At 50.9% G+C, this 24,879-nt stretch overlaps 1 protein-coding gene across 9 annotated transcripts in view; it reads left to right on the forward strand.

Moving 5' to 3' along the window:
* DLGAP4 (DLG associated protein 4) overlaps positions 1–24,879 on the forward strand; it is a 201,905-nt gene that overhangs the window by 153,990 nt on the left and 23,036 nt on the right. For 6 of the 9 annotated variants that reach the window (XM_061437478.1, XM_061437480.1, XM_061437481.1 and 3 more), the window contains 3 exons: positions 13,651–14,012; positions 16,495–16,583; positions 17,131–17,543. In XM_061437478.1, the coding sequence (XP_061293462.1) occupies positions 13,651–14,012; positions 16,495–16,583; positions 17,131–17,543 (864 nt within the window). Of the gene's footprint in view, positions 1–13,068; positions 13,109–13,650; positions 14,013–16,159; positions 16,240–16,494; positions 16,584–17,130; positions 17,544–24,879 lie in introns of those variants that run through there. The other 3 variants (XM_061437484.1, XM_061437479.1, XM_061437486.1) reach the window with 3 other exon arrangements.

The raw sequence follows: 24,879 nt of genomic DNA on the forward strand, positions 1-24,879 counted from the left end.
TCCTCTGGTGGTATAGCCTCAGACCGTGTCTGTGATCCGCCAGAGTCACTAAGGCATTTTCCCACGTGTCTGCTGCTTTGTGTAATTGTCTAACTTGGGATCCTGAACTGAGGACCTTAATATAAGCTCTGAGGACCAGGCCCTCTCCCTTCCTGTGTCCCTGTCCCCAGGCCTGGCACCATGGAAGGCGGCCGGCCTGGGCTGACCTGAGCTGAACTCACAGTTTTCCCCATTCACTGCTGCACCGTTCATCTCATCTTGTCTCTCGGCCGCCCAGGGTTCTTGGCTCCAGATTCTGTCACCCGATAGGCCACCTGTCACTCCAGGCGCAGTGAATAAGCCTATTAACACCGTCTTTCTATTCCGGGATCCGCTTGGTCATTCAGAATGATGAAAGAGGCCAGCAATCGAGGTGCACAGGGCCTGGCAGTGTCTGGCTTTGCACACTGGACGCAGGGTCCTGTGACAGCTTGTCAAAAGCCAGGCTTTTTGTGACCCGTTACCAGGGTTTGACGTCAGCCCTCCAGGAGTGAGGATGGTTTTAGAGGCTCTTTCTTTTAACTGGCACTTCCCAGGCTGGGCTCCTGGGACCTTAGAGTTTTGGAAAGGCCACAGTGAGGTTCACATGCTAGAGCCAGCATTTGACAAGTCAGTATTTGAAAAGCCAAATCTTGGATCCTCCACCCCCTACTCCTCCGCCAGGCCAGGCAGGGGCTGTCCACGTCAAGTTTTTGCATTGGGCTGGAGCCATAGTGGCCCTGTAACGGGCCATCTTCTACTTGTCAGCACCTCCTTACTAGAGTTTACAGCTTTAATGTACGAGAAAAATCATGATTCAGTAACCACTGGCATCTCTTTAAAGCTTGGATTCCCAGTTTTGGTGGTAATAAGGTGTCCTGTGGGGTAGGGCAGGGGCCTCAGCAGAGCTTCTGGCAGAGCCAACTCTGCAGGCAGGTCTCCAGGGAGAAATAAAAGGATGCTTGCAGGAGATTCCATCACAGAACGGGTGGTAAGGGGTGAATGTTGCCTGATAGGTTGCTGACTGGATGCAGTTGCTGTAATGGTAGAAATGTTTTTTGAGAAACAACATGCTGGTTAGGGGCTGGAGGAGGTGGGGCTCGGCCACAGGTGGGTGCCTCCCTGAATGTCTGGAGCCGGTGGTCTCCAGGCTGGGAGGCAGGGTGGGGGGCGGGGGGCATGGGGAACACCACACTTAGAGCCCCAGGCGAGGTCGTTGCTCTGGTACCTACTCTTCAGGGAGCGCATTTGCCTTTCTGACCCTCAGTCTCCTCATTTGTACTATGAAGAGGTTGAATTAGTCTGGTGGAGCTCAAAATACCACATGGGGAAATGGTATTTCTCCCCCACATGGAGGGGAAAAGGAAAATGGAGCCCCTCCAAGGGCCCTGGCTGGGAGTCAGCCAGCCTCCCCAGGCCCTCTTGGGGATCCCCAGAATCTGGCTTGAGAATCATTGGAATTACTATCTCCTCAGACCCTGGAATTTGAGAGTTTCACATCCTCGTTCCAGTCACAGTACCCCGTCAACCAGCTGTGTGACCTGGGACAGGTGGCCTCACGTCTCTGGTCTCTGCTTTGAGGCTGTAGTGAGATTTAGCCAAGCTGGGAAAGTCCTGAGTGACTGGGAAACCTGTATCAGGGGTTCTGGTGTTTTCTGGTGAAGGGTCAGAGTGTCCAGGACTGCACATCCAGGGGAGAAGGGCGCTGGGTGGCCATGATCACAGGCAGAGCAGGGCACCTTTTTCGTCCATATGCTGGGGCTCTTGTCCAGGGGCAGCAGAGCCAGAGGCACCGCCAGCTAACCCACTCAGAGGATATTGCCAGACCTTGTGTGAGGACCAAGACTAGGGTCCTGACTGGGGAACTGGCCTGGCCAAGATCTTGCAGGCCTGGCTGAGTGGCACCTGCCTCCAGCCCTGGGCAGGGTGGTGAAGCAGCAGCTACGAGTGCCGGCTCTGGAACCAGAAAGCCGGAGCTCAGATCCTGGCCGCCTGACTTGGGGCTGTTCGCTACTCTCTGAGCCTCACTGTCTTCCTCTTTGAAGTGGGAACGATGGGCCTGGTGAGGAATTGATGATCTGATACAGTTACATCTTTTCATGCTAGGCCAGTTCATGGCCAGCCCTCCGTCTGGGGAGATGCCCTGGAGCTTGTGAGTCATCTGACTGGCAGCTCACTGTCCTCAGAGAACCAGCTGACCTGAACTGTGGGTCTATCTGGAGGGCATTGCTTAACCCCATCCTCCAGTCCCTCCGGCCTGAACGTGTCAGGACAGAACCACCTCAGACCTTGAGCCCAACGGGGATGTGAGCAGGGCTTTCTAAGGAGCAGCTGTCTCTGGAGGGCACCAAGGCTGTTGCCCCAGCAACCGAGCAGGTCCCTCCCAGGCAGCTGCTCCAGGGCCTTGAAGAGGGGGCAGCCATTTGTGTTCCTGGTAGGGCTCTCCCGTTCCCTGTGCCCTGGTGCCATGAGCCTGCAACCAGACCTGGCCTGCCACCAGAAGAGGTTTCTCTGCTTTCGCCCAGCAGACCTGACATAGTGCCAGAGGGGCCTCCTGCTGCCTCCATTTCAAAGTTCCCAAGGGTCTCCTGCCTTTGCAGGAGGTTCTTGGGGACCGGCTTCCTGGGGTGTAGGGGAGAGGAGCTGGGGTTCCGGAAGGAGCGGGGAGGTCTGTGCCATGGGCCATGTTAGCAGGTGGGCGTGTGCCAGCACAGTGGTGTGTTTTTTTTTTTTTAAACTTTGGATTAACTAACTCCATTTGTTAATCTTGAGGTTTTTTTTTTTTTTTTTTTAAGTCCAGATATTTCTGGCTTCACTCACCCATGTCTCCACCTGACAGCCAGGGGCCAGAGGCATTAGAGGCCTGGTGTCCCATAGACATTTAAACTTCTGATGCCCATTCAAGGCCAACCCACTTAGCTGGGAAAACTAAGGGATTAGACCCTGTGCAGAGTATACGGCCCACCACGGTCTCACAGAGCAGACTTTTCTACACAGCCACTCTTTTTTCCTTTTTAATAATTTTTATTTATTTACGGCTGTGTTGGGTCTTTGCTGCTTCGAGGGCTTTTCTCTGGTTGCGGTGAGTGGGGGCTGCTCTTCATTGCGGTGCATGGGCTTCTCCTCACGGTTTCTCTTGTTACAGAGCAGAGCCTCTAGGCCCTTGGGCTTCCGCCGCTGAAGCACACGGGCTCAGTAGTGGCAGTTCCCAGGCTCTAGAATACAGGCTGAGTAGTAGTTGCGGCACACGGGCTTAGTTGCTCCGAGGCACATGGCATCTTCCTGGACCAGGGATCGATCCCAAGTCTCGTGCACTGGCAGGCAGATTCTTTACCACTGAGTCACCAGGGAAGCCCCACAGCCACTCTAGAAAGCTAAAAGTCTGTTCTCGAATCTGTAAAACGTCAGTGATGATTATCTCCCCTCCCAGGCCTGTGTCTGGAATAAAGTAGTATCTGCCCCAGTACTCACTCAGTCATGATCCTTTTAAATCTGTACATAAGACAGGCCTTGCCTGGAAGACATTGCTTGAAGCACAGCTCCATTGCTGAACTTCAAACAGAATTGCTCCAAGCTTTACCTCCCACCAGATTGCACTCGTATAGTGTGTGTTTGTGTGTGTGTGTGTGTGTATGTGTTGAGGGCTGACCTAAAGGGATCTTTCCTCTTTGTTTTTTATTTTTTTTAAACTTTTTATTTTGTATTGGGATATAGTTTTTGGGAATACAATTTATATTGGGATATTGTATGGGGAATACAATTTATATTGTATTGATTAACAATGTTTTGATAGTTTCAGGTGAACAGTGAAGGGACTCGGCCATACATGCACATGTATCCCTTCTCCCCCAAACTCCCCTCCCATCCAGGCTGCCACATAACATGAGCAAAGTTCCGTGTGCTATACAGTAGGTTCTTGTTGGTTATCTGTTTTAAATATAGCAGTGTGTACATGTCTGTCCCAAACTCACTAACTATCCCTTCCCTCTATCCCTACCCCTTGGCAGCCCTAAGTTCATTCTCTACGTCTGAGTCTGTTTCTGTTTTGTAAATAAGTTCATTTTTATCATTTTCTTTTTAGATTCTGCCTGTAAGGGATATCATGCAATATCTCTCCTCTGTCTGAATGACTCACTTCACTCGCTGTGAGAATCTCTAGGTCTGTGTATGTTGCTGCAAATGACATTATTTCGTTCTTTTTAATAGCTGTGTAATATCCCATTGTATGTATGCGCCACGTCTTCTTGTCCTCTGTCAGTGGACATGCAGGTTGCTTCAGTGCCATGGCTGTTGCAAACAGTGCTCCGGTGAACTCTGAGGTACATGTATCCTTTCAGGGCATGTATGCCCAGGAGTGGTATTGCAGGGTTATACGGTAGCTCTTACTTTTAGTTTTTTAGGAGACCACCATATTATTATCCATAGTGTCTGTACCAATTCACAGGGAGTTTTTCAGAGTGTTTGCCCTGGGCATTAGATTACAGCTCCAAGTCAGGAGTAAATTATTCTTCCCTGAGCCTCAGTCTATCCAGCTGTCAAACAGGTTTGTTCAATCATTCAATAAATATTTACTGAGCCCAGCCCTGTATTGGGCTTGGTCCTAGGAAAGCATTTTAATTCTATAAAATATTCAGGGTTAGTCTGTAAAGTGTCTGCCTGCAATGCAGGAGACCCGGGTTCAATCCCTAGGTCAGGAAGATCCTCTGGAGAAGGAAATGGCAACCCACTCCAGGATTCTTGCCTGGAGAATCCCACGGACCGAGGAGCCTGGCAGGCTGGGATAACAAAGAGTCAGACACAACTGAGTGACTAACACATACACACTCTCAGGAAGCTGTGTTAGATACCCAGGATGTGTATCTGTTTGGGGAGAGGGACAGAAGACTAGTGAACCAGTAGGTGGATGAGTGCCTGATAAAACCAACGAGGTCCTCAGAACAAGAATAGCCGCTGTAGACAAGGGTGGTCAGGGAGGATCCATCAAGGATATGACCCCTGAGCCAAGACCTGAGTGGGCAGCAGTGATGAGAGCAGGTTAAGGAGTAGGTGTGCAGAGATGGGGGTGGGAGCATCACAGACAGGGAGCAGCAGGTTCAGAGGCCCTAATGTGAGCACACACTTGCAGTGTTTGCAGAACAGCAGCGTGACTGGAACGGAAGGAGCAAGGGGGACGTGCAGGAGCTGAGCGTGGAGAAGGGGCAGTGCCTGTTGCAGGCCAAAGTAGGCAACGTTATAGAATGGGGAGCCTTGGCAGAACTTTAGAAAAGGGAGGCAGTAATCTAGTTTGTACTTTTAAGTAACTCCTCAGGTCACTATCGGAGAGTGGTTCTGGGTGAGTTGGGCCACTGACAAAGCAGGGCGGCAGGAGGGTAGGAAGTGGAAGCCTGGACCGGGCTGATGGGATGGAGAGAAACCTGGCTGTGTGACATGTGCTTTTGTTGGGGAGGCCGGGGAAGAGGGGGTAGGACTCCCCAGGCTTCTGGAGTGTGTAGCTGAGTGCAGGGGGTCCCCTCTCCAGGAAAACAAGGCCGATGTGAAGGAGGGAGGCGCAGGTTCATCTGGACACTCTGGACTTGGGATGGCCTTGGCGCCTGACACAGGGCTGCCTCGTGTGCCAGGCCTTGGAGATAGGAGGCGATAACGTGCTTCCAGCTGCAGTCATGTCTGCGTGCTGTGGAATCCTCCAACTGCAGGCCCATTTAGAGGGACTGTGAGGGATTCTCTGGGCAAGAAGGTTGCACTGTTCCCATTGTCTGCGCAGCCCCAGGAAACCAAGGACCCTGTCCGAGAGGCGGCACCCCTCTCTTGGGCCCCCTGGCTCCCCTTCACCAGCTGAATTACCACTTCGCCAAGCCAGGCCCTGCTCGAATCTGTCTGCCCATGCCTTGAGCTCTTCTGCCCTGCTCCTCTGCTCAGAGTATCCCTCCACCTAAAAACCCTGCCTTTCCTTCCCTTCAGTGACTCTGGTCAGTCCTGCCAGACCCAGTCAACCTTAATGTCTTCCAGCCATCCCTCAGAAGGTGATCAGTCTCTCCTTCATCCAGAAACCATGGTGACTGGAGTTGCAGGGGCCACCCCAGGATTCCAAGGCATCTCCATATCTGCCAGCTTTTTGGATCCCACTCAGAGCACTTGGGGTGTCACACCCCACTTTCTGGGCAAAGCAGTTGACGTGCTCAAGGCTGTTGCCTCCATGTGACCCTCATCGAGTTGGTGCAGTAGCCGGGGCATGGGGGAGCGGTCAGACTTCAGGCAGCCTGGGTTCAAGCCCTGGCCCCAGTACCACCTGGCTAGAAGGTGAGCTCCACCAAGCCTCCCCACTTCTCTGAGCCCCACCTGGAAAATGGGGCAACGACCGACCTACCTCGCATAGCTGTTCTGAGGATTCGTTTGGCCAAAGTCCAATCCATGCTCATTATTCACAGTGCTTACACACATAATGTCTCACAGACACTGAATTAGCGATCCTGAACTATTGTTCCAATGGGAAATGCAGAGTCCTTGCATGTCCACCAGCTGCCAACAGAAAACACCAAGGCTTCAGTTCAGTTGCTCAGTCGTGTCCGACTCTTTGCGACCCCACGAATCGCAGCACGCCAGGCCTCCCTGTCCATCACCAACTCCCAGAGTTCACTCAGACTCATGTCCATCAAGTCAGTGATGCCATCCAGCCATCTCAACTTCTGTCGTCCCCTTCTCCTCCTGCCCCCGATCCCTCCCAGCATCAGTCTTTTCAACTCTTCCCATGAGGTGGCCAAAGTACTGGAGTTTCAGCTTTAGCATCATTCCTTCCAAAGAAATCCCAGGGCTGATCTCCTCCAGATCAGCTGGACTGATCTGGATCTGGCTGGATGAACTGGCTGGATCTCTTTGCAGTCCAAGGGACTCTCAAGAGTCTTCTCCAACACCACAGTTCAAAAGCATCAATTCTCCAACTCTCACATCCATACATGACCACTGGAAAAACCATAGCCTTGACTAGACGGACCTTTGTTGGCAGAGTAATGTCTCTGCTTTTGAATATGCTATCTAGGTTGGTCATAACTTTTCTTCCAAGGAGTAAGCGTCTTTTAATTTCATGGCTGCAGTCACCATCTGCGGTGATTTTGGAGCCCAGAAAAATAAAGTCTGCTGCTGCTGCTAAGTCGCTTCAGTCGTGTCCGACTCTGTGCAACCCCATAGATGGCAGACCACCAGGCTCCCCCATCCCTGGGATTCTCCAAGCAAGAACACTGGAGTGGGTTGCCATTTCCTTCTCCAGTGCATGAAAGTGAAAAGTGAAAGTGAAGTCATGTCTGACTCTTAGCGACCCCATGGATTGCAGCCCACCAGGCTCCTCCGTCCATGGGATATTCCAGGCAAGAGTACTGGAGTGGGGTGCGACTGTGTTAAAGACACCTATTTAGTATATTGTTGATGTGTCAACGTGGAATTCGGCCAGTAACACTGTAACTCATGCCTGAACGAAGCTTGTCTGACACAGATGGTTTCTCCATAAGGCACATCACAGCCTTCCTGCACTTAACAGCACTGGACAGCACTTCGGCACTATACTTCAGGCCATTTCAAACTGAGAAATCACCACCAGCAACAAAAAACACACAAAAATGTGGAAGTGCAGCATCAAGGAGACCAGGAAAAGGAGGCTTGTTTACAGTATGAGCTGAAACAGAAGGACAGTGTCGCCCTGTTCAGTGTCAGCTGGGAACCTGCGTGTGGGGCGATTCCATCTGTCAGGCTCTGCCAGTGGCCACAAAAGCCCCACGAGTGTTGATTTAAAGGTTACAGATGAGTCTTAGCGTGTAGGCAAACTTGCGTTACAGACTTGTTAATAATGAGGGCTGGGTGTAGATGGAGCACTCGCTCAGTGAGGTCTGCGGTTAGTGTTGGAACCAACACCAACAGGAGTGTGTCCTGAGCGCGTCCCCTCTGGACAGGGCTGGGACTCCCTGAGCTTTGTGGCTTTATCTTCCCCAGAGTGTCACCTTGGTAACCTCTTGGCTCCTGTGGACTTAGGGGTGGGAGGCCAGTGTAGGTTCTGGAGGCCTTGAGGCCACCTCCCGCCCCCCTCCCCCACAACTGAAGGGTTTGTTCCAATTCCACTGGGTGGCTGGTGGCACCACTGAAAAGTTTCAAAGCAGGGGTGTGATTGGATTCCTTAAGTGGCCCATTGATCAGCATGAAAGAGGGATTCGAAAGGTAAGGAGGAGGCCGGAGGGCCAGGGAGCAGCAGTGTGGGGCGTCTGTGGGCGCTGGCTCTCGATCAAGAGAGAAGGGAAGGACGGGGAGGCAGTTAGGAAGCACCTGGCTGTGTGCACTCGATCTCCAGGAAGATGTTGGGGGGAGAAGTGCCACCAGTCCCTCTTGCTGGTGTTTGAAATTAAAGTTTGATGATGTTCGTCTAAGGAGCAGTGAGGGAGGTGGTTCCAGCCTGGCACAGGGAGGGAAGAGCAGGGAGCATGCGGGCCGTCAACAGGAAAGTGGATCTCAGAGGCCAGTCTGTTCCTGGGATTTTCTCCCAGCATCCTGTGCTTTGGGGAGGGAGACAGGGAAGAAAGAGGAATTGGAGGCCGAGTGGGTGGGGAGCCTTGACTTCTGTTTTTACCATAGCAAGTGAGCCGCCCAGTTTAGCTGCGTGTTGACCCGTTGCATGAGACAAAGAGGGATCTTACAGGTTCTCAGTCAGCCCTTCCTCCAACAAGTCCTCCCTGGAGCCTGGCAGAGCCAGCAAGGGAGTTTAGAGGTCTGGATTTGAGGTCAGCTCCGTTTGCACAGGGTCTCGGGTGGGTCCACTGGCTCTTCTGCAGAGCCTATGGCCGTGGCTCCCACATTGTTAAGGCTGCTTCCTGCTCGGCTCCTGGGCACCAGCAGACCTGAGGGCCAGGCTGGGCCTCCAAAGCACTTGCAGGGGGGCTAGCATCCTGAGGTTGCTAGGGAACCACAGCCACTCTTCTGAGCACCTGAACTCTGATTGGCCATCTTCTGTATCTTGACATTAAAAAAAACAACGTGCAGAAGCAAATTTATTCCAAGCTGAGAGTTTGCTGGGTAAAACCTTGGTGCAGAAGGCAGTAATGAGACAAAGGGGGCCCCTTCTCAGAAGAAGCAAGGGCTTGTGCACAGTGGGGTGGGGAGACTGGGCTGGATGTCTGGGGTCGGGGGCAGGTGGCCTCGCACAGCCGGCTTCTGTCTGATCCTGGGCGTGAGGGACCGGCCGGGCTGAGGAGAGGGCAGGGAGGCACGCGGCCCCCAGGGCTCAGCAGTGCAGTGCGCAGACAGTGCTAGGGCTCAGCAGACACTTCTCTCAGAATCTTTAAAAACACACACAAGAACCAGCTGGAGGAACTAGTCATCCTGGAGCGATCCCCACGCTTCCCAGGGCAGGTCTGAAAGCTTTCCAGAGTGAATGGACACAGAGTTGGCCCCACTCACCATGCCGGTGTCAAGTGTGGCGCACAGAACGTCTCCACACGGGGCAGGGAGGGCCGCAGTCACATCCTGGCCGGTGCCAACATCTTGGGGCTCGGGGCATTTGCTTCCTCTAAAGTTCATTAGCAAATGATGGTTGCGCACCCTCTGGACTGGGGCCCGGCTGCCCACATGCATGGGACACACACTCAGTCGGAGACTTGGCCATGGGCCTGAGTGCTCCAGAGGAGAGGGTCAGACTGCCTGGGCCAGAAAGGGCTGGGGGTGGAGGGCTGGGCCGGAGGGCAGGAAACATGGAGGATGTGCAGAGGGGTTTTGCCTGAGATGATGCATGTGCAAGAGGGCTTCGGTGCATGAAGAGTGTGGCATGTTTGGGAAAGGGTGGGAGGGCTCTCTGAAGCTTGAAGGGGCATGCTGAGGGGGTGGGAGGGCGGGAGGTGAGGCTGTCGGCATGGGAAAGCGGGACCAAGAAGAATGGGCTCCAGAGTTGGGATGGGACTAGAACCTCAAGTTCTAAAGTGCCAGAAGCCTTCACTATGGCTAAATCCTGATTTTCAGCACCCGAGGGCTTTTTTGTAGTGGTGAGGTTCTTTTTCTTATTCAGCGAATACTTACTGAGAGCTTTCTGTGCTTGAGACGTCACCATGGGCCTGGGATATGACCTGCTGTGCCAAGACAGACAGAGTCCCCCATCCACGTCAGGCCTGTAACCACTGGCGAGTAAATGCTGAGATGAGCGATGACAAATGTGGCAGGTACTCTGATGGAGATCCTGAGAGACGCGAGATTAGGGAGCAGTCAGGGGAGGCCTCAGGGAGGAAGTGACCCCTGAAACGTGAGGAGCTGAGAGAAGCCTTCCAGGCAGAAGGGACAGCATGTGTAAAAGCCCCGAGGTGGGAGGAAGTGCAGGAGTTGAGAACACAGGCTGGCTGCATCTGGATGCTGGAAGGGGCTGCGGAGGTGTTGGCCTGTATTTCTTGGCATTTCATGCCTGTGAAATGAGGGCTGTTCCATAGAGTCAGGCCCCATCCTCCTGCCCTGGGTGGGGGGGGGGGGTACAGTGCTCACAATGAGTGCTGCCTCCCACCCACAGAGGCCCCAAGGCTCAAAATCCACTCCATTAGTCACACCACTTGTCTGACTGTCACCTGTGCCCCTGGAGACGTAGAGAATCCAAGGTAAGTTCACTTTTCTTTTACCACACCTGGCTATCTGGCCTGGCCTCCCTAGTTCACTCTCTCTCTCTAATGAGTGAGTACATCAGCAGGACTCCGGCCTACACACCCTGACAGAGACTGGAGGGTCAGCCCTCTGTACAGGCCCTCGACTGTGGATGGTCCCATAGTGTCCTGGGTGGGGCGTGTCCCCGCACAGATTGACTCCTTCAGGCCAGTGTCAGCTGACAGCACAGGTAGGGGACAAGGACCTCGCCTGTGATCACAGGGCCTCAGCTAGGCTTAGAGCCCAATTCTGGGTCCTCACGCTCACTGCCACCCCCTTTAGGGAGATGTTCTTAGGGACGTGTCCCCCTTTAAGCATTTTGAGCAGATTGAGGTTTCCTCCTGATCTGGGGAAGAAAACTCCACTGAAGCTTCCTTGGAACTTTCAGGCCAACCAAACAAATGAATCATGAAATCCCTGGTGAGTCCGGGCTCTGCTGGTCGTGGGCTTCAACAGGCTGCTCTCTGTGTCAGCTCTTGAGGGAGACTGCCCCGGGCCTGGTCTGAGAACCAGTCCAGCCTCCCACCAGGGGCTGGGGAGTGGTAAACTTTTGGCTCACCCCTAGGCCTGTCTCCCTCAGAACGAGAAAGCAGTCAGAGCTGCGCTGGCCCTGGGCTGTCTGACCTCAGTGATGTAGCAGGTGTGTGTGTCTGAGGGGCTCCCCAAGCAGGGCTGGGGAATTCTGAACAGAGAAGGGACTGAAAGCTCCCCAAGCAGAGTCACCTGGGGCGGGCACGAGACGTGGCTCCTGGCTCCGGGGCTTTCCTGGGGTGGCCTCTGTTGTTGTTGAGGCACTCGGCTGTCACTCTGCTGAGGAGGGCCCCTGGCTTTCCTAGTCCCCAGTATGGGCCTGGCCTAGTACACGTGTCTGTCAGGTGAACAGGCGGACTGTCTAAATTGCATTTTTAATTTTTGTTGTTTGGTCACTCAGTCGTGTCTAACTCTTTATGTCCACATGGACTGCAGCACACCAGGCTTCCCTGTCCTTCACCATCTCCTGGAGTTTGCTCACACTCATGTCCATCGAGTCGGTGATGCCATCCAGCCATCTCATCCTCTGTCGTCCCCTTCTCCTCCTGCCCCCAATCCCTCCCAGCATCAGGGTCTTTTCCAGTGAGTCGGCTTTTTCTTTTTAGGCAGTGGTAATTTGCATACACTGGCAGGAAATAATACAGAAGGATCCTGGTACCCGTTACCCGGTTTCCTTCAGTGATCAAATCTTGCAGACCTGTAGTCTGCTGTCATAGCCGGAGTACTGACACAGATACACCCCGGCGGTCTTACTCAGATTCCGCCGTCTTCACTTGTATCACCTGTGGTGCATTTCATCCACTGCTTTCATCACAAGTGCAGGTGCCTGTGTCCACCGGCACGGCCAAGATACACAGCTCCCACCAGTGAGCACGTGCTGGGGTCTTCCCTGTCACCCTTTTATAACCAAGTCGCTCCAGCCTCTTCATCACTTTCTCCCCCTAGTCTCCGCACATCTGTTCCCATCTCTGTAATTAGGTCATTTCAGTAATGTTCTATAAATAGAATCACGTGCTCTGTAACTTTTGAGATAGCTTTTTCACGAGGCATGATTCACTTGAGATTCACCCAAGTGGTCGCTTACATCAGTGGTTCCTTTCTCTCGGTTGCTGAGTGGTCTCCCATGGTCTGGGTGCACCACAGCTGCTCACCCATTGAAGGACTTCCGGGTTGTTTCCAGTTTAGGCCTATATCACATACAGTTGCCTTGAACATACATGGCTAAGTTTTTTGTGAACGTGTTATCATTTCTGTGGGCTAGATGCCCAAGAGTGTGGTTATTGGGTTGTATGATATTTGCATGTTTGATTTTAAAAGAAACTGCCAGATCGTTTTCCAGGTGGTTGTATCATTTTACACTCCCACCAGCCATGTGCGAGTGATTCCATTTTCCCACATCCTCAGCAGCATTTGGTGTTGTCGCCGTTTCTCATTTTGGCCATTCTGGTGTTTGCACAGTGATGTCTCATGGGGCAGATGAATGGGTTCTCCTGTGCCTTGTCCACGGCCCTGGTGGCTCTGAGCCTCGTTTCGAGGGTTCCCACTGGGCCATCACCATCACCTTGATTGGCAGCCCCTTGAAGGCCAGGCTTAAAGCCCCTCCTCTGGCTCCTGCTCCCTGTGGGCCTCACCTTGGTAGAGGCTGTTTCCGTCCTCACTGGGGAACGGACAGTTGGAGTTAAGATGCCAAGAAAAGCCACTGGATGTGACCCCACCCCTCAGAGGAAGTAGCTTCTGCTAGTTGACCAGCATCTCCTGTTTCAGACCGAAAGTGGAGCCAGCCCTGGGCCAGGATCGGAACGGGACTCTGAGACCCTACTTCCCACCCAGGGCAGGTCTTAGTTCCCTGAGTCTTGCTGGAAATAGAGAGCCTGACTGGGTGCGATGGAGTCTTGGGGGAGGCAGACTGGTGTGTGGGGTTTTCACATAATGAGGTGGGGGTGGTAGGGTGGGAATGGCACCCTGTGGGGAAGGATAACTGAGCCCTGAAGGATGCGCTGGTCTTTGACCAGACAGGGAGGGGGCCTCCGGCAGCAGCGGAGCAGCGGGGGGAGGGAAGGTAGAGCAGGAAGGAAAGACCGAGAAGGGGAGTGGCAGGTCTCTGCACTTGAGGACAGGCGAGGTTAACCATTCTTGAACTGTCCTGACCACACCTCTGCTGTCACCATGTTTGCCCTAGCTGGATAATCCCTTTGTGTGGGACTAAGAGGCGGAGGGTGGTGTTGTTCCCTGTGGGCATCCCCCACTAGACTTGACCTTGGCTCAGCATGAGGATGGGCAGGGCTCAGGTCTGTCTGTCTTGGTCATGGCTGTGTCTGACCCCCATTCTCCTCCAGAAATCCTCCCCGAGGCCAGAGCTAGGGTCGGGTCAGGTGGGGCCTCAGCCCTGAAAGGGACTCCAGAGGGCTGGCGGCTTCACCCCTCCCCTGCCTTCCTCTCACCCATCTGCAGGTTCATCATGCCTAGTGGCGTATAAGAAGACCCCGCCACCGGTCCCTCCACGCACCACGTCAAAGCCGTTCATCTCTGTCACAGTCCAGAGCAGCACCGAGTCTGCCCAGGACACCTACCTGGACAGCCAGGACCACAAGAGCGAAGTGACGAGCCAGTCTGGCCTGAGCAACTCCTCGGACAGCCTGGACAGCAGTACCCGCCCACCCAGCGTGACACGGGGCGGTGTTACCCCAGCCCCCGAGGCCCCCGAGCCACCCCCAAAACATGCAGCTCTGAAGAGCGAACAAGGGACGCTGACCAGCTCTGAATCCCACCCTGAGGCCATCCCCAAAAGGAAACTGTCATCTATAGGAATACAAGTAGGGGCCCCTTTCGCACTCTGTCCTCGGCCTGCACCGCGCACCTGCCTGCGTGTAATTACATCTGGCGGAGGCCCACTAGGTCTCCTGGGTCACGGTGGTTTGTCTGTTTTGGGGGGTCGGCCCCAAGTGGCCAAACCAAATTCCACCCATAAGCCATGCCTTCCTCGAGGTCGCCCGAACGTGGTGCGGGCCGTGCAGCTGTGGGCACGTGTCCCCGCTCCAGCGATGGGTTGTCCCGGTGAATGTAGTTACACTCAGCCAGCCATCTCCTGTCCACTGTTTGCCTGTCCTTTGTCTGTCTGTTCACTCCACCCTTTGCCCTGCCAGCCGACATGTGGGAGACAGGACTGGCCCGACAGTTCTCTGATCCAAGGTCAGCTCAGGTGCGGAGGCTGCAGCCCTGCCTGGTGGTGGGAGCAGCGTGGAGCATAGACACCAAGGGCCGGGGGGACCAGGACCCAGGGCCCTGGAGCCTTGGGGGTTGCTCCAGGGGGACTTTGCCCAGAGCCTTCTCGGGCCTTGGGGACAGGTAGGTTGCTCAAGGTGCCAGGCCCACAACAGATTGAGAAGTGGGACGTCGGTCCTGACGCCTCCCTCCGCAAGAAACGATCCAGGCAGATAATTCCCTGGGACCGAGGGGCCAAAGCCAGGAGACGCCTCGGGAAGCCGGGCTCACAGCGCACTCGTGACCGCAGAGCACAGCAGGGCCGGGTGCACTAGCTTCCCCCGCACTGCTGCGCGGTAGCATGATCTCATAGCAGTACTTGTGCTGTGAGCTGAGCAGGGGAAACCTGGGCCCCGCCTGGCGACTTTCAAGAGCTGTGCTACATCCTTAATTAAGTAAAGCACGCTCCGGGCGGGGGTGGGGCGTGGGGAGGGCAGCTACAGTGGGCTGAGAGCTTGGGGATGGCAGAGCCCCTCCTAACCCAAATGGCGATCAAGGACATCCAGGTGGCGTGCATGGTGGCTTAGATCAGACAGGCTCTCCGTTTCCCCGGCCACCCCTGGCCAAGTGCACGACAAAGCACCAGAATTACAGAAGGAACATGGGACTCTAAGGAGGGCTGAATGGACCAGAGATGGCTCACTGGCCAGTTGCTTGCACTTGCTTCTTGGGGAGGCAGAGTTTAGGCAGCTCTGGGCTACAGTTTCGCCACGGACACAAGAAAGTTGGCCGGGAGACTTGTTTTCTGGTCTCCTTCGTAAGAAGTTCAGCCCCTGGCTTGCACGTCACTCTGGAGGGATTCTGAGGGGTACAGAAAACAGCCTAGTCTTGGTTGGGCAGCCCCACCCTCTCTTTGGCCAAACCAGACGCTCTCATCTTTACAGAAGACCCGAGGGAGAGTTAGACTCACCCTGATTCTTTCACTCAGAGGCTCACACAGGGCTGCGAACTCTGGCTCTCGGGCCCATCTAGGCTTCTCCCTGTCGGATCACCCCACCCCCATCCAAGCTCTCCAAGCAGTTCCTGGGAGCCAGTGATGCCACGTCCCCTGAGCTGGCTATAGCTGAAGGAGACATGCAGTTACACCCTCCATGGTGGGGAGGTGCCAGGCACTCAGCCCCGTCCCAGGAAGCCTCTCTAGCCTCTGTGAAGCCAAGAGACCAGAGTTTCCAATTTCCAGTGACAGTCCCAACAACCCTCGTCCCATCCCTTAGTTCCTCAAATTGCTCAAACGTGGGTTCTCCCTCATTCATGAGGGGTGATGAGGGGGCTGGCCTGGCTACTCTGTGGCCACATACCTCTGTCCCAGGAATGAAAGGTAGGCCCAGAGCATCCCTAGTATAGAGAGAGTGCTGGCCTTGCACGTGGCCCTGGTCCTACTGCCCCCCCAGCCCACTTGGTGCTGAAGGTAACCTTAGCTGAGTGTGACCAAGGCCCAGGGATGGCGTCCCGTAGGGCCCAGGGACTGGGCTGGCTGTGGCCTTGGTGACAGCTTTCAAATCCAGAACTGCTGCCCAAGGTTTGCCCCTTGTGTGGCGCCCCCAGCCTGCCCTTCAGCTGCAGGGTTTGGGGAGTGACCTCTGCCTCGAGACAGCCCGGCTTCAACTACACCAGATAACGGCTGTGGCTTTGTGTGTGTGTGTTTTCTTTCTCTTTCGTTGTCCTTTTTTTTTTTTTCTTCTCTCTCATGCGTGTAAAGGAGAGGACTAGAAGGAACGGTTCCCACCTCTCGGAGGACAACGGACCCAAAGCGATCGATGTGATGGCACCCTCCTCAGAGTAGGGAAAGGCGGTCCTCTCCACCCCATCCCACCTCCCGCCCGCCTGCCCGCCCGCCTCCGCGCGAATGAGCAGTGCCCGGCTTCACCTGGTCCGGCCTCGGGCCCACGTGCAGTGTCCGCATGCCTCGTGTGCGTCTGTCCGCTCGTCCGTTTGCGTCGTCCCACTAATGTGAATTTCAGCAGCAAGTGTGGTGTTTGTTTTTTTATTTTTGTCTTTGTCCCCGTGCCGTGGCTGTCGTTGTCCTTCAATAAGGTTGACTGCATTCAGCCAGTGCCAAACGAAGAGCCCAGTCCCGCTACCAAATTCCAGTCCATCGGGGTTCAGGTAGAGGACGACTGGCGGTAAGTGGCACCGAGGTGGTGGCTGCCTCTCCCCTCTCCTCTCCCTCCCTCTGCTCTCACCTCTCCCGCGCCTCCTCCTCCTGCTCTCCCTAACCCACTTCTCCTTGCTGGATTTCTAAGAACCAAGCTGGGTTGGGGGTGCGGGCGGTGGTCCAGGCGTGGGAGGCTGGGCGGGCGGGGCGGCCGGGTGTGCTGATGAGCAAGGGTGAGCGCTTGCTCCGTGAGAGGAATCAGCCACAGGGACTGAGGCTGGGCGGAGTCACGGCCCAGCACCCCCAATGTTGGTGGGCTTCCTGGCCCCGCTGCAGTAAACAGGCAACCTTATGACCTTGTCCATGTGTGCGTGTGCGGGCAGGGCGGGGGCTGAGCTGAGAATGAGACGGGGCTGTGGGACCCGCTTCAGGCGCATGGTGAGCAGACGATGCATCCGTTTCTCTGTCTCCCGTGTGTCCGGGTCGGGGTGGCCTCTGGTCTCTGACCCTCTTGGTGACTCACCCTTTCCTGTCCCCACCCCTCCTCCACGCCGTTCCCTCCCTGCCCCCCACAGAAGCAGTGCCCCCTCTCACAGCATGTCCTCCCGACGGGACACCGACTCGGATACCCAGGATGCCAATGACTCAAGCTGTAAGTCCTCTGAGAAGAGTCTCCCAGACTGCACCCCGCACCCCAACTCCATCAGCATCGATGCCGGCCCCCGGCAGGCCCCCAAGATTGCCCAGATCAAGCGCAACCTCTCCTATGGAGACAACAGCGACCCTGCCTTGGAGGCGTCCTCGCTGCCCCCGCCCGACCCCTGGCTGGAGACCTCCTCCAGCTCCCCGGCAGAGCCCGCGCAGCCCGGGGCCTGCCGCCGGGACGGCTACTGGTTCCTGAAGCTGCTGCAGGCAGAAACGGAACGGCTGGAGGGCTGGTGCTGCCAGATGGACAAGGAGACCAAAGAGAACAACCTCTCTGAAGAAGGTGGGTACTGCGAGGCCGGCTGGCTGGGGCAGACTGTGGGGGTGCCAGCCCTAAGTCTCCAGGGTTCGGCACGGGGAGTCTCTTTAAGTTCTCTTCTTAGGCTCAGTTGTGAGCCCACCTCTTATTTTCATTCTTGCTTTTCTTCCTTCTATCCACCTACATAACCAGCCTTTTTCCAGAAAGAATTTACGTCAGCAGCTGCTAGCTGCATAGGCTGTGGGGTCAGCCGTCCCCGGGGTTAAATCCCAGCTCTTTCCTTACTAGGGAAGTGACCTGGGCGGGTTTCTCTGAGCCTGTTTCCTTACCTGTAATGTGGAGATAGTCCTACCGTCTGATGTAGTAGTACTTGTTCAAGGTCTGATGAAGTACCAAGCACAGAAACTTGGCACTATAATTATACCTTCAGCAGTTCCTTATTGAGCACCTACTGTGTGCCAAGCATCAAGGATCTAACTGTGGGCTCAGCAGGGTGTGAGGAACTGTGAATGGGTGAGACAGAAATCATCTACTTCCCCACTTAGGTTTCTGTTTATACCATACCTGTTCCCAAAAATTCCCCTGAGAAATTAGTTCAAGAAAGATCTAGGAATATGTAGGGAGCCTGGAGTCACAGGTGGTTGATACAGGGGAGGGAAGCTCTGGCCTCCAGTTTGCTCCCCTCCACAGACCAGGCAGGAGGGACAGGTCCTTAGATTGTCCAGAAGGGACGAAGCATCCCACTAACCCCTGGTGGGCAGGGCCTGAGGAAGACACCCCTTGATGCTGCAGAGTCCCTGTTTCTACTGTCTCTAGGCCAGTTCCCAGCTTTGATGTCACAGCAGGGAACTGTTGTGAGGTATATACCTAATGACTTCTTACAATACTAGTATTTACAAAATCAGAGCAGCGGCATGGATCCTGAACTGCTTCTAATAGAAACCATCCAGCCCTCTGGCCTTCTTCCTCAGCCTTCCCCACCTTCAGCTCTCAACTGCTCTGTCTTCTGGTATCTACCTTCAATATTTCTTTCATTTTTTTTTTAAATGGGAATACCTTTCATTTCCTCTTAAGTTAGTCATCATCATGTATTGAAATCTGCTATAATAGTTCATATTTAGCTCTGTCACCTCCACTTCCTGTGCCCCACCCTCCATATATTACATCAGTTTGGGGTTAAAAAAACAACCAGTATTTCTGTTTACTGTGAGCATGTAAGTGATGTTCACTGCAGAGCCTTGTAGTATGATTTCATTGTCTGATACGTTTTGTTTTTCCTAAAAAGAATGGTTGCCTCCTCTTCTGTATACTTTGTTTTCTAAGCTCTTATTTGTAATTTTTTTCACATGCCCCACAAGATCTGCCAGCCCACCATCGACATTGTTTCCCAGGTGTGCAGACGTATCAGATCATCTCATGATCTCCTGTTTTCTCCCAGCGCCCTCTGTCCCCGGCTGTGGTCTGGCCAAGTTGCTATCTAGGCCTGCTACCTAGCTGCTGTCCGGAGACTTCCCTTTTCATCACCTGAGACTGCCCGTAGCTACTTTCCTGCTTTTTGGATCATGTGGTCTTCTGCTTTCCTGGGTTTAGTCCTTCACTTTACTGGAACACACCTTCAGTTGGAGATAAATTTTTGGAAACCACCATGTCTTTTTTCGGACCTCATATAGTTTGGCTGAGTGTAAAGTTGAAAATAATAAATACCCATTATTTTTATATAAATGTAGAGATATATATATATAATATTAAATAAAATTGAAAATAATTTTCCCTTAGAACCTTAAAGAGGCTGTATTATACTTAGCTTCCATTACTTGTGCTTAAAAAAAAAAAAATAAAGTGTGGATTTCCCCGGTGGTTCAGATGGTAAAGAATCTAACTGCAATGCAGAAGATGTGGGTTCAGCCCCAGGGTCGGGAAGATCCCCTGGAGAAGGAAATGGCAACCCCCTCCAGTTTTCTTTCCTGGAGAATTCCATGGACAGAGGAGCCTGGAGGGCTACAGTCCATGGGATCACAAAACAGCTGGACACGACTGAGTAACTAAGACTTTCACTTTCACTTGTGCCTGAAAGTTTGAGGCCGATCCAGTTCTCAGTCCTTGGAAGCTGTTAAGTCTTCACTTCACCTCTTGTGAAGGTTCTAGATGCTGTGTCCTGGAATGGGTCTTTGCACCAGTGGTTAATAGGCCACTTGTATGTGGAGACTCAGACCTTTTGTTTCTGAGAAATAGTCTTACATTAATTTTTAAAAAATAATTCCCTCACTTGTTTTGTTTTGTCTCTCTGAAACTGCTGTCACTCAGATGTTGGGTTTGCTGAGTTGATCCTGTCTCAGATCTTTTTTGTCTCTTTTTATTGTCTGTCTTTCTGGAAGGCTTTTTCTTTTTTTTTCCATGCTATAACAACTTTGAGATATAATTCACATGCCATAAAATTGACCCTTTTACAGTGTTACCATTAGTACAGTTAGTACACTCATAATGATGTGCAACCATCACTGCTGTCTGAATTCAGAACATCTTCATCACTCCAAAAGGAAACCCCATGACTATAAGCAGTCACCCTTCATCACCTCCGCCCTACTGTCTCTTAGCAACCACTAATTCTGTCTCTGCGGATTTGCCTATTCTGGACATTTATGCAAATTGAGTCATACAGTATGATCATGACAGGTCTTTTGTGTCTCACTTTTGCCTTTTTTTGCCACGTTTTGCAGGTTCATTCATGGTGTAGCATGTATCAGGTTTTCATTCCTTACCATGGAATAATACTCCATTTTATGGATATACTACATTTTATTTAAACATTTGTCTGTTGATGGACATTTGAATTGTTTCCACTTTTAGGCTAGTGTGAATAATGCTGCTGTGCACATTTGTGTACAAGTTTGTGTATATAACCAGAAGTGTAATTGCTGGGTCATATGGTTATTTCGTGTTTAACTTTTGGAGGAACCTGCTGAACTTCCATAATGACTGCTCCATTTATAACATTCCCACTAGCAGCACACCAGGGTTCTAATTTCCCCACCTCCTCACTTGAGCTCCTGTAATTACTGCCCTTATGATTATAGCCATCACAGGGGGAAAGCAGTGCCTTGTAACTTGGATTTGTGTTTCCATGGTGGCTAATAAAGTGTATAGCATTTTTGCATATGCTACTTGTGTATCTTTTACTGGAGAAATCTATTGAGATTTGGAGGTTTTCCTGACTTCACTGTGTCCATCAAATGTTTATTAGAGCCATCCATATAACAGCACTTTGTTACTCTGTTCCTTTTTAATAACAGTTTTTCCTTGTTAAGTGGATAGAGTATCTTCTATCTTTCTAAGACCTACATATATATTTATTTAAGTTTTCACGTGTCTCTGTGTTCTCTCTGTTTCCTTTAGATGCTTCTTTCTATGTATCTTTTTCAGTTGGAATCTTTCTTGGAATGTCAAGTAATCTTTGGTTTATTTATATTAAAAGTGAGCAACTAAAAAACAAACAAACAAAAAAAAAAAGTGAGCAACTAACCCAGGAGCAGGAAGGGATGGAGTATAAGATTGCTGACTTTATTGTTAGCCTAGTAGTTCCTCTTGTTTTTTAATTTTATGATTTGATTTAAAATAGAACTTCAGAATTTCCTGGCAGTCCAGTGATTAGGACTCAGCACTTTCTCTGCTGTGTCCCAGGTTCAGTCCCTGATTGGGGAACTAAGAATCCCTCAGGCCATGTGGCATGGCCAAAAAATAAAATAAAACTTAATTTTAGAGTTAGCAAAAGCAAATTATATAAAAACAGCAAAAGTCATGGTAATATACTGGTGTGTTGGTAATATACAGTAATAGCATCAAAGATGAAAAAATAATTATTTAACCATCAGGATAAAAACTCTCTAATAGCAGGATAAAACTCATAACAGCAGATAAAACTATTATGAATAATGCCGCTGTGAACATTCATGTACAAGATTTTGTTTGACTACCTTCGTTCAAGTCTTTTGAGTATATAGCTGGGCGTGGAAGTGCTGGATCATGTGGTAATTCTTTAAATTTTTTTCATTTTGTTACTATGAAATATATGTAATACCTGCCATTTTAACCACTTTTAAGTGTAATGCAATGGCATTACTTATATTCACAATATTGTATATCACCAACATCTATTTCCAAAACTTTTATATCACCTCAAATTGAGATTCTGTACCTATTAAGCAATAGTTCCCCATTCCCCTCTGCACAGCCCCTGGTAACCTCTAATCTGCCTTCTGTCTCTATGAACTTCCCTATTCTAGATCGTTCATGTAAGTAGAATGATAGTGCTTGTCCTTTTGTGTCTGGCATGTTTTCAAGGTTCATCCACGTTGTAGCATATCGGAACTTCCTTCCTTTTTATAGCTGAATAGTATATTCTACTGTATTTGAATATTGATACCACACTTGTTTGGTCCATTCACCTGTTGGTAGACATTTGGGTTTTTTCACCTTTTAGCTACTATGAATAATGCTGCAGTGAACACTGGATATAAGAATCTGTTTCATTCCAATTTTCAGTTCTTTTGAGTTTAAACCCAGAAGTGGAATTGCTGGGTCACATGGTAATTCTGTGTCTGGCTTTTTGCTGCTACTGCTGCTGCTAAGTCGCTTCAGTCGAGTCTGACTCTGTGCGACCCCATAGATGGCAGCCCACCAGGCTCCCTCGTCCCTGGGATTCTCCAGGCAAGAACACTGGAGTGGGTTGCCATTGCCTTCTCCAATGCATGAAAGTGAAAAGTGAAAGTGAAGTCTCTCAGTCGTGTCCAACTCCTAGCGACCCCATGGACTTCAGCCTACCAGGCTCCTCTGTCCATGGGATATTCCAGGCAAGAGTACTGGAGTGGGGTGCCATCTCCTTCTCCGTAGCTTTTTGAGGAATCGCCAAACTGTTTTCCACAGCAGTTGCACCACTTTACATACCCACCAGCAATGCATAAGGGTTCCAGTTTCACTATATTTTTGCTAACACTTGTTATTCCATCTTTTAAAAAAAAAATTATAACCATCCTAATAGGTATAAAGTAGTATCTTGTCATTTTGATTTGCATTTCCCTAATGACTGATAGAATTGATCCTTTTGAACTGTGGTGTTGGAGAAGACTCCTGAGAGTCCCTTGGACTGCAAGGAGATCAGCCCTGGGTGTTCTTTGGAGGGAATGATGCTAAAGCTGAAACTCCAGTACTTTGGCCACCTCATTCGAAGACTTGACTCAATGGAAAAGACTCTGATGCTGGGAGGGATTGGGGGCAGGAGGAAAAGGGGACGACAGAGGATGAGATGGCTGGATGGCATCACCGACTTGATGGACGTGGGTTTGAGTGAAATCCGGGAGTTGGTGATGGACAGGGAGGCCTGGTGTGCTGCAATTCATGGGGTTGCAAACAGTCGAACACAACTGAGCGACTGAACTGAACTGAATGACTGATACTAAGCATCTTTTCGTGTTCTTATTGGTCATTTGTATATCTTTGGAGAAATATCTAATTCAAATAATCTCTTTAATGGGGCTGTTTGTCTTTTTGTGGTTGAATTTAGGAGATCTTTACATATTCTGGATAATAGGCCCTTGTCAGGTATATGATTTATAAATATTTTCTTCCATTTTGTAGGTTGTCTTTTCATTTTCTTCATAGTGTCCTTTGATGTGCAAAAGTTTTTAATTCTGATAAAATCCAATTTATCTATTTTTCTTTTATTGCTGTGCTTCTGTTTTTTTTAAAATTATGAATATATATTAATTTAATAAAAATTAAAATTAGGACAGGGACTTCCCTGGTGGTCCAGTGGTTAAGAATCCACCTTCCAATGCAGGGGACTCAAGTCTGATCCCTGGTCTAGGAACTAAGATCCCACATGCCACAGGGCAACTAAGCCCACACCCTGCAATTAGAGAAGCCCACGAGCTGCAGTGACAACCCAGCACAACTAAAACAAAACAAAAAAAGTTTTTTTTTAATTGGGACAAAAAACAATGAGGCAGTGAGAGGTAACCAGCAGGTCTGTGGGCAGGGCCTTCTGAGAGGTAGGCTTGCAGACACCTCAGAATACTGGTTTCAAATAACACACAGTAAAAATCATGTCAGGATAACAAAGGAAGCCAGGTACTTAATATATAGTTACTAAAATAGTAAATAAGCCTGTGATGTGATAATATATGTACTTCTTTGTTAAGGCATGAAATAAACAGTCTTGCAGTCTGTCTGCTAAATTTTAAAGTAATGATGACAGCATTATTTCGAGATAACTGTAACCGCTGTAATGCGACGTGAAATTCTCTTTGATTTCTGTTGGTGACAGTGTGGCAGGGACTGCTGACCCTGAACCAAAGTATCTGTTGCCTATCTGAGTTTAAGGGCGTCCTGGTCCTTTCCTTAGAAGATCTTGAAACGTCAGTGTCTTTTCCCTGTACCCCTTCAGAATCTTCTTCAGAAAAGAATCCTCTAGTTTCTCCCTGGGGCCTGTGTCTGGTTGCTGGCATCCCAGATGCTAGGCAGCAGGAGGGCGCTCACAGACTTTCATTCCACACCGTCCTCCACCGACCCTGCCTGGTAGCCTAGGGTTGGAGCACCTAGAGTAGCACTTTTAGTCAAAATATAATGTGAACCATGAACTTTAAATGTTCTAGGAACTGCATTTAGAAAGAAAAAAGAAATAGGTGAAGTTAATTTTAATACATTTATCTTATTCAGGATGTCCAAGTAGTAGTGTTTCAACATGTGTTCAACACAGAAAATTATTGAGGCGTTACATTACTTTCATACTAAATAAAGTCCAAAATAAATAAAGTCCAGTGCATACTTTATTGTCCATCTCAATCCAGACAAACCACATTTCAGCTGCTCACTTGCTTCATACGACCGGGAGCTGTCTATTAGACGGCACAGATGAGGAGAATAAGACTGGGGTTGAGGGGACTTCCCTGGTGGTCCAGTGGCTAAGACTCCACGGTCCCAATGCAGGGACCCCCGGTTCGATCCCTGGTCAGGGACCTAGATCCCACATGCCACAACTAAAAGATCCTGCATGCCACAACTAAATATCCCACATACTGCAACCAAGACCCGGTGCAGCCAAATACAGTAAAAAAAAAAAAAAAAGCCTAAGGCGGAGGTGCAAAGGTACCTTAGTGACAAAGTGTTGGTGGAGTAGGTTAAACTTTCTGGCACTATTCTTAATTCTTTCTGGATTGAGAAAAGGCTTCCCTGCTAAGGGTTATTATATCATGCCAAACAGTATTACCTTCCTGTAGTATTATGAGCACGTGCTCTTTCAACATGATGACATTTCTCAATAAGCAGTCCCAGCCCTTGCTATTGAACCCGAACTCTGCATGGAGCC

The sequence above is a fragment of the Bos javanicus genome, chromosome 13 (genome assembly GCF_032452875.1).
Source record: "Bos javanicus breed banteng chromosome 13, ARS-OSU_banteng_1.0, whole genome shotgun sequence".
Classification (NCBI taxonomy): domain Eukaryota; kingdom Metazoa; phylum Chordata; class Mammalia; order Artiodactyla; family Bovidae; genus Bos; species Bos javanicus.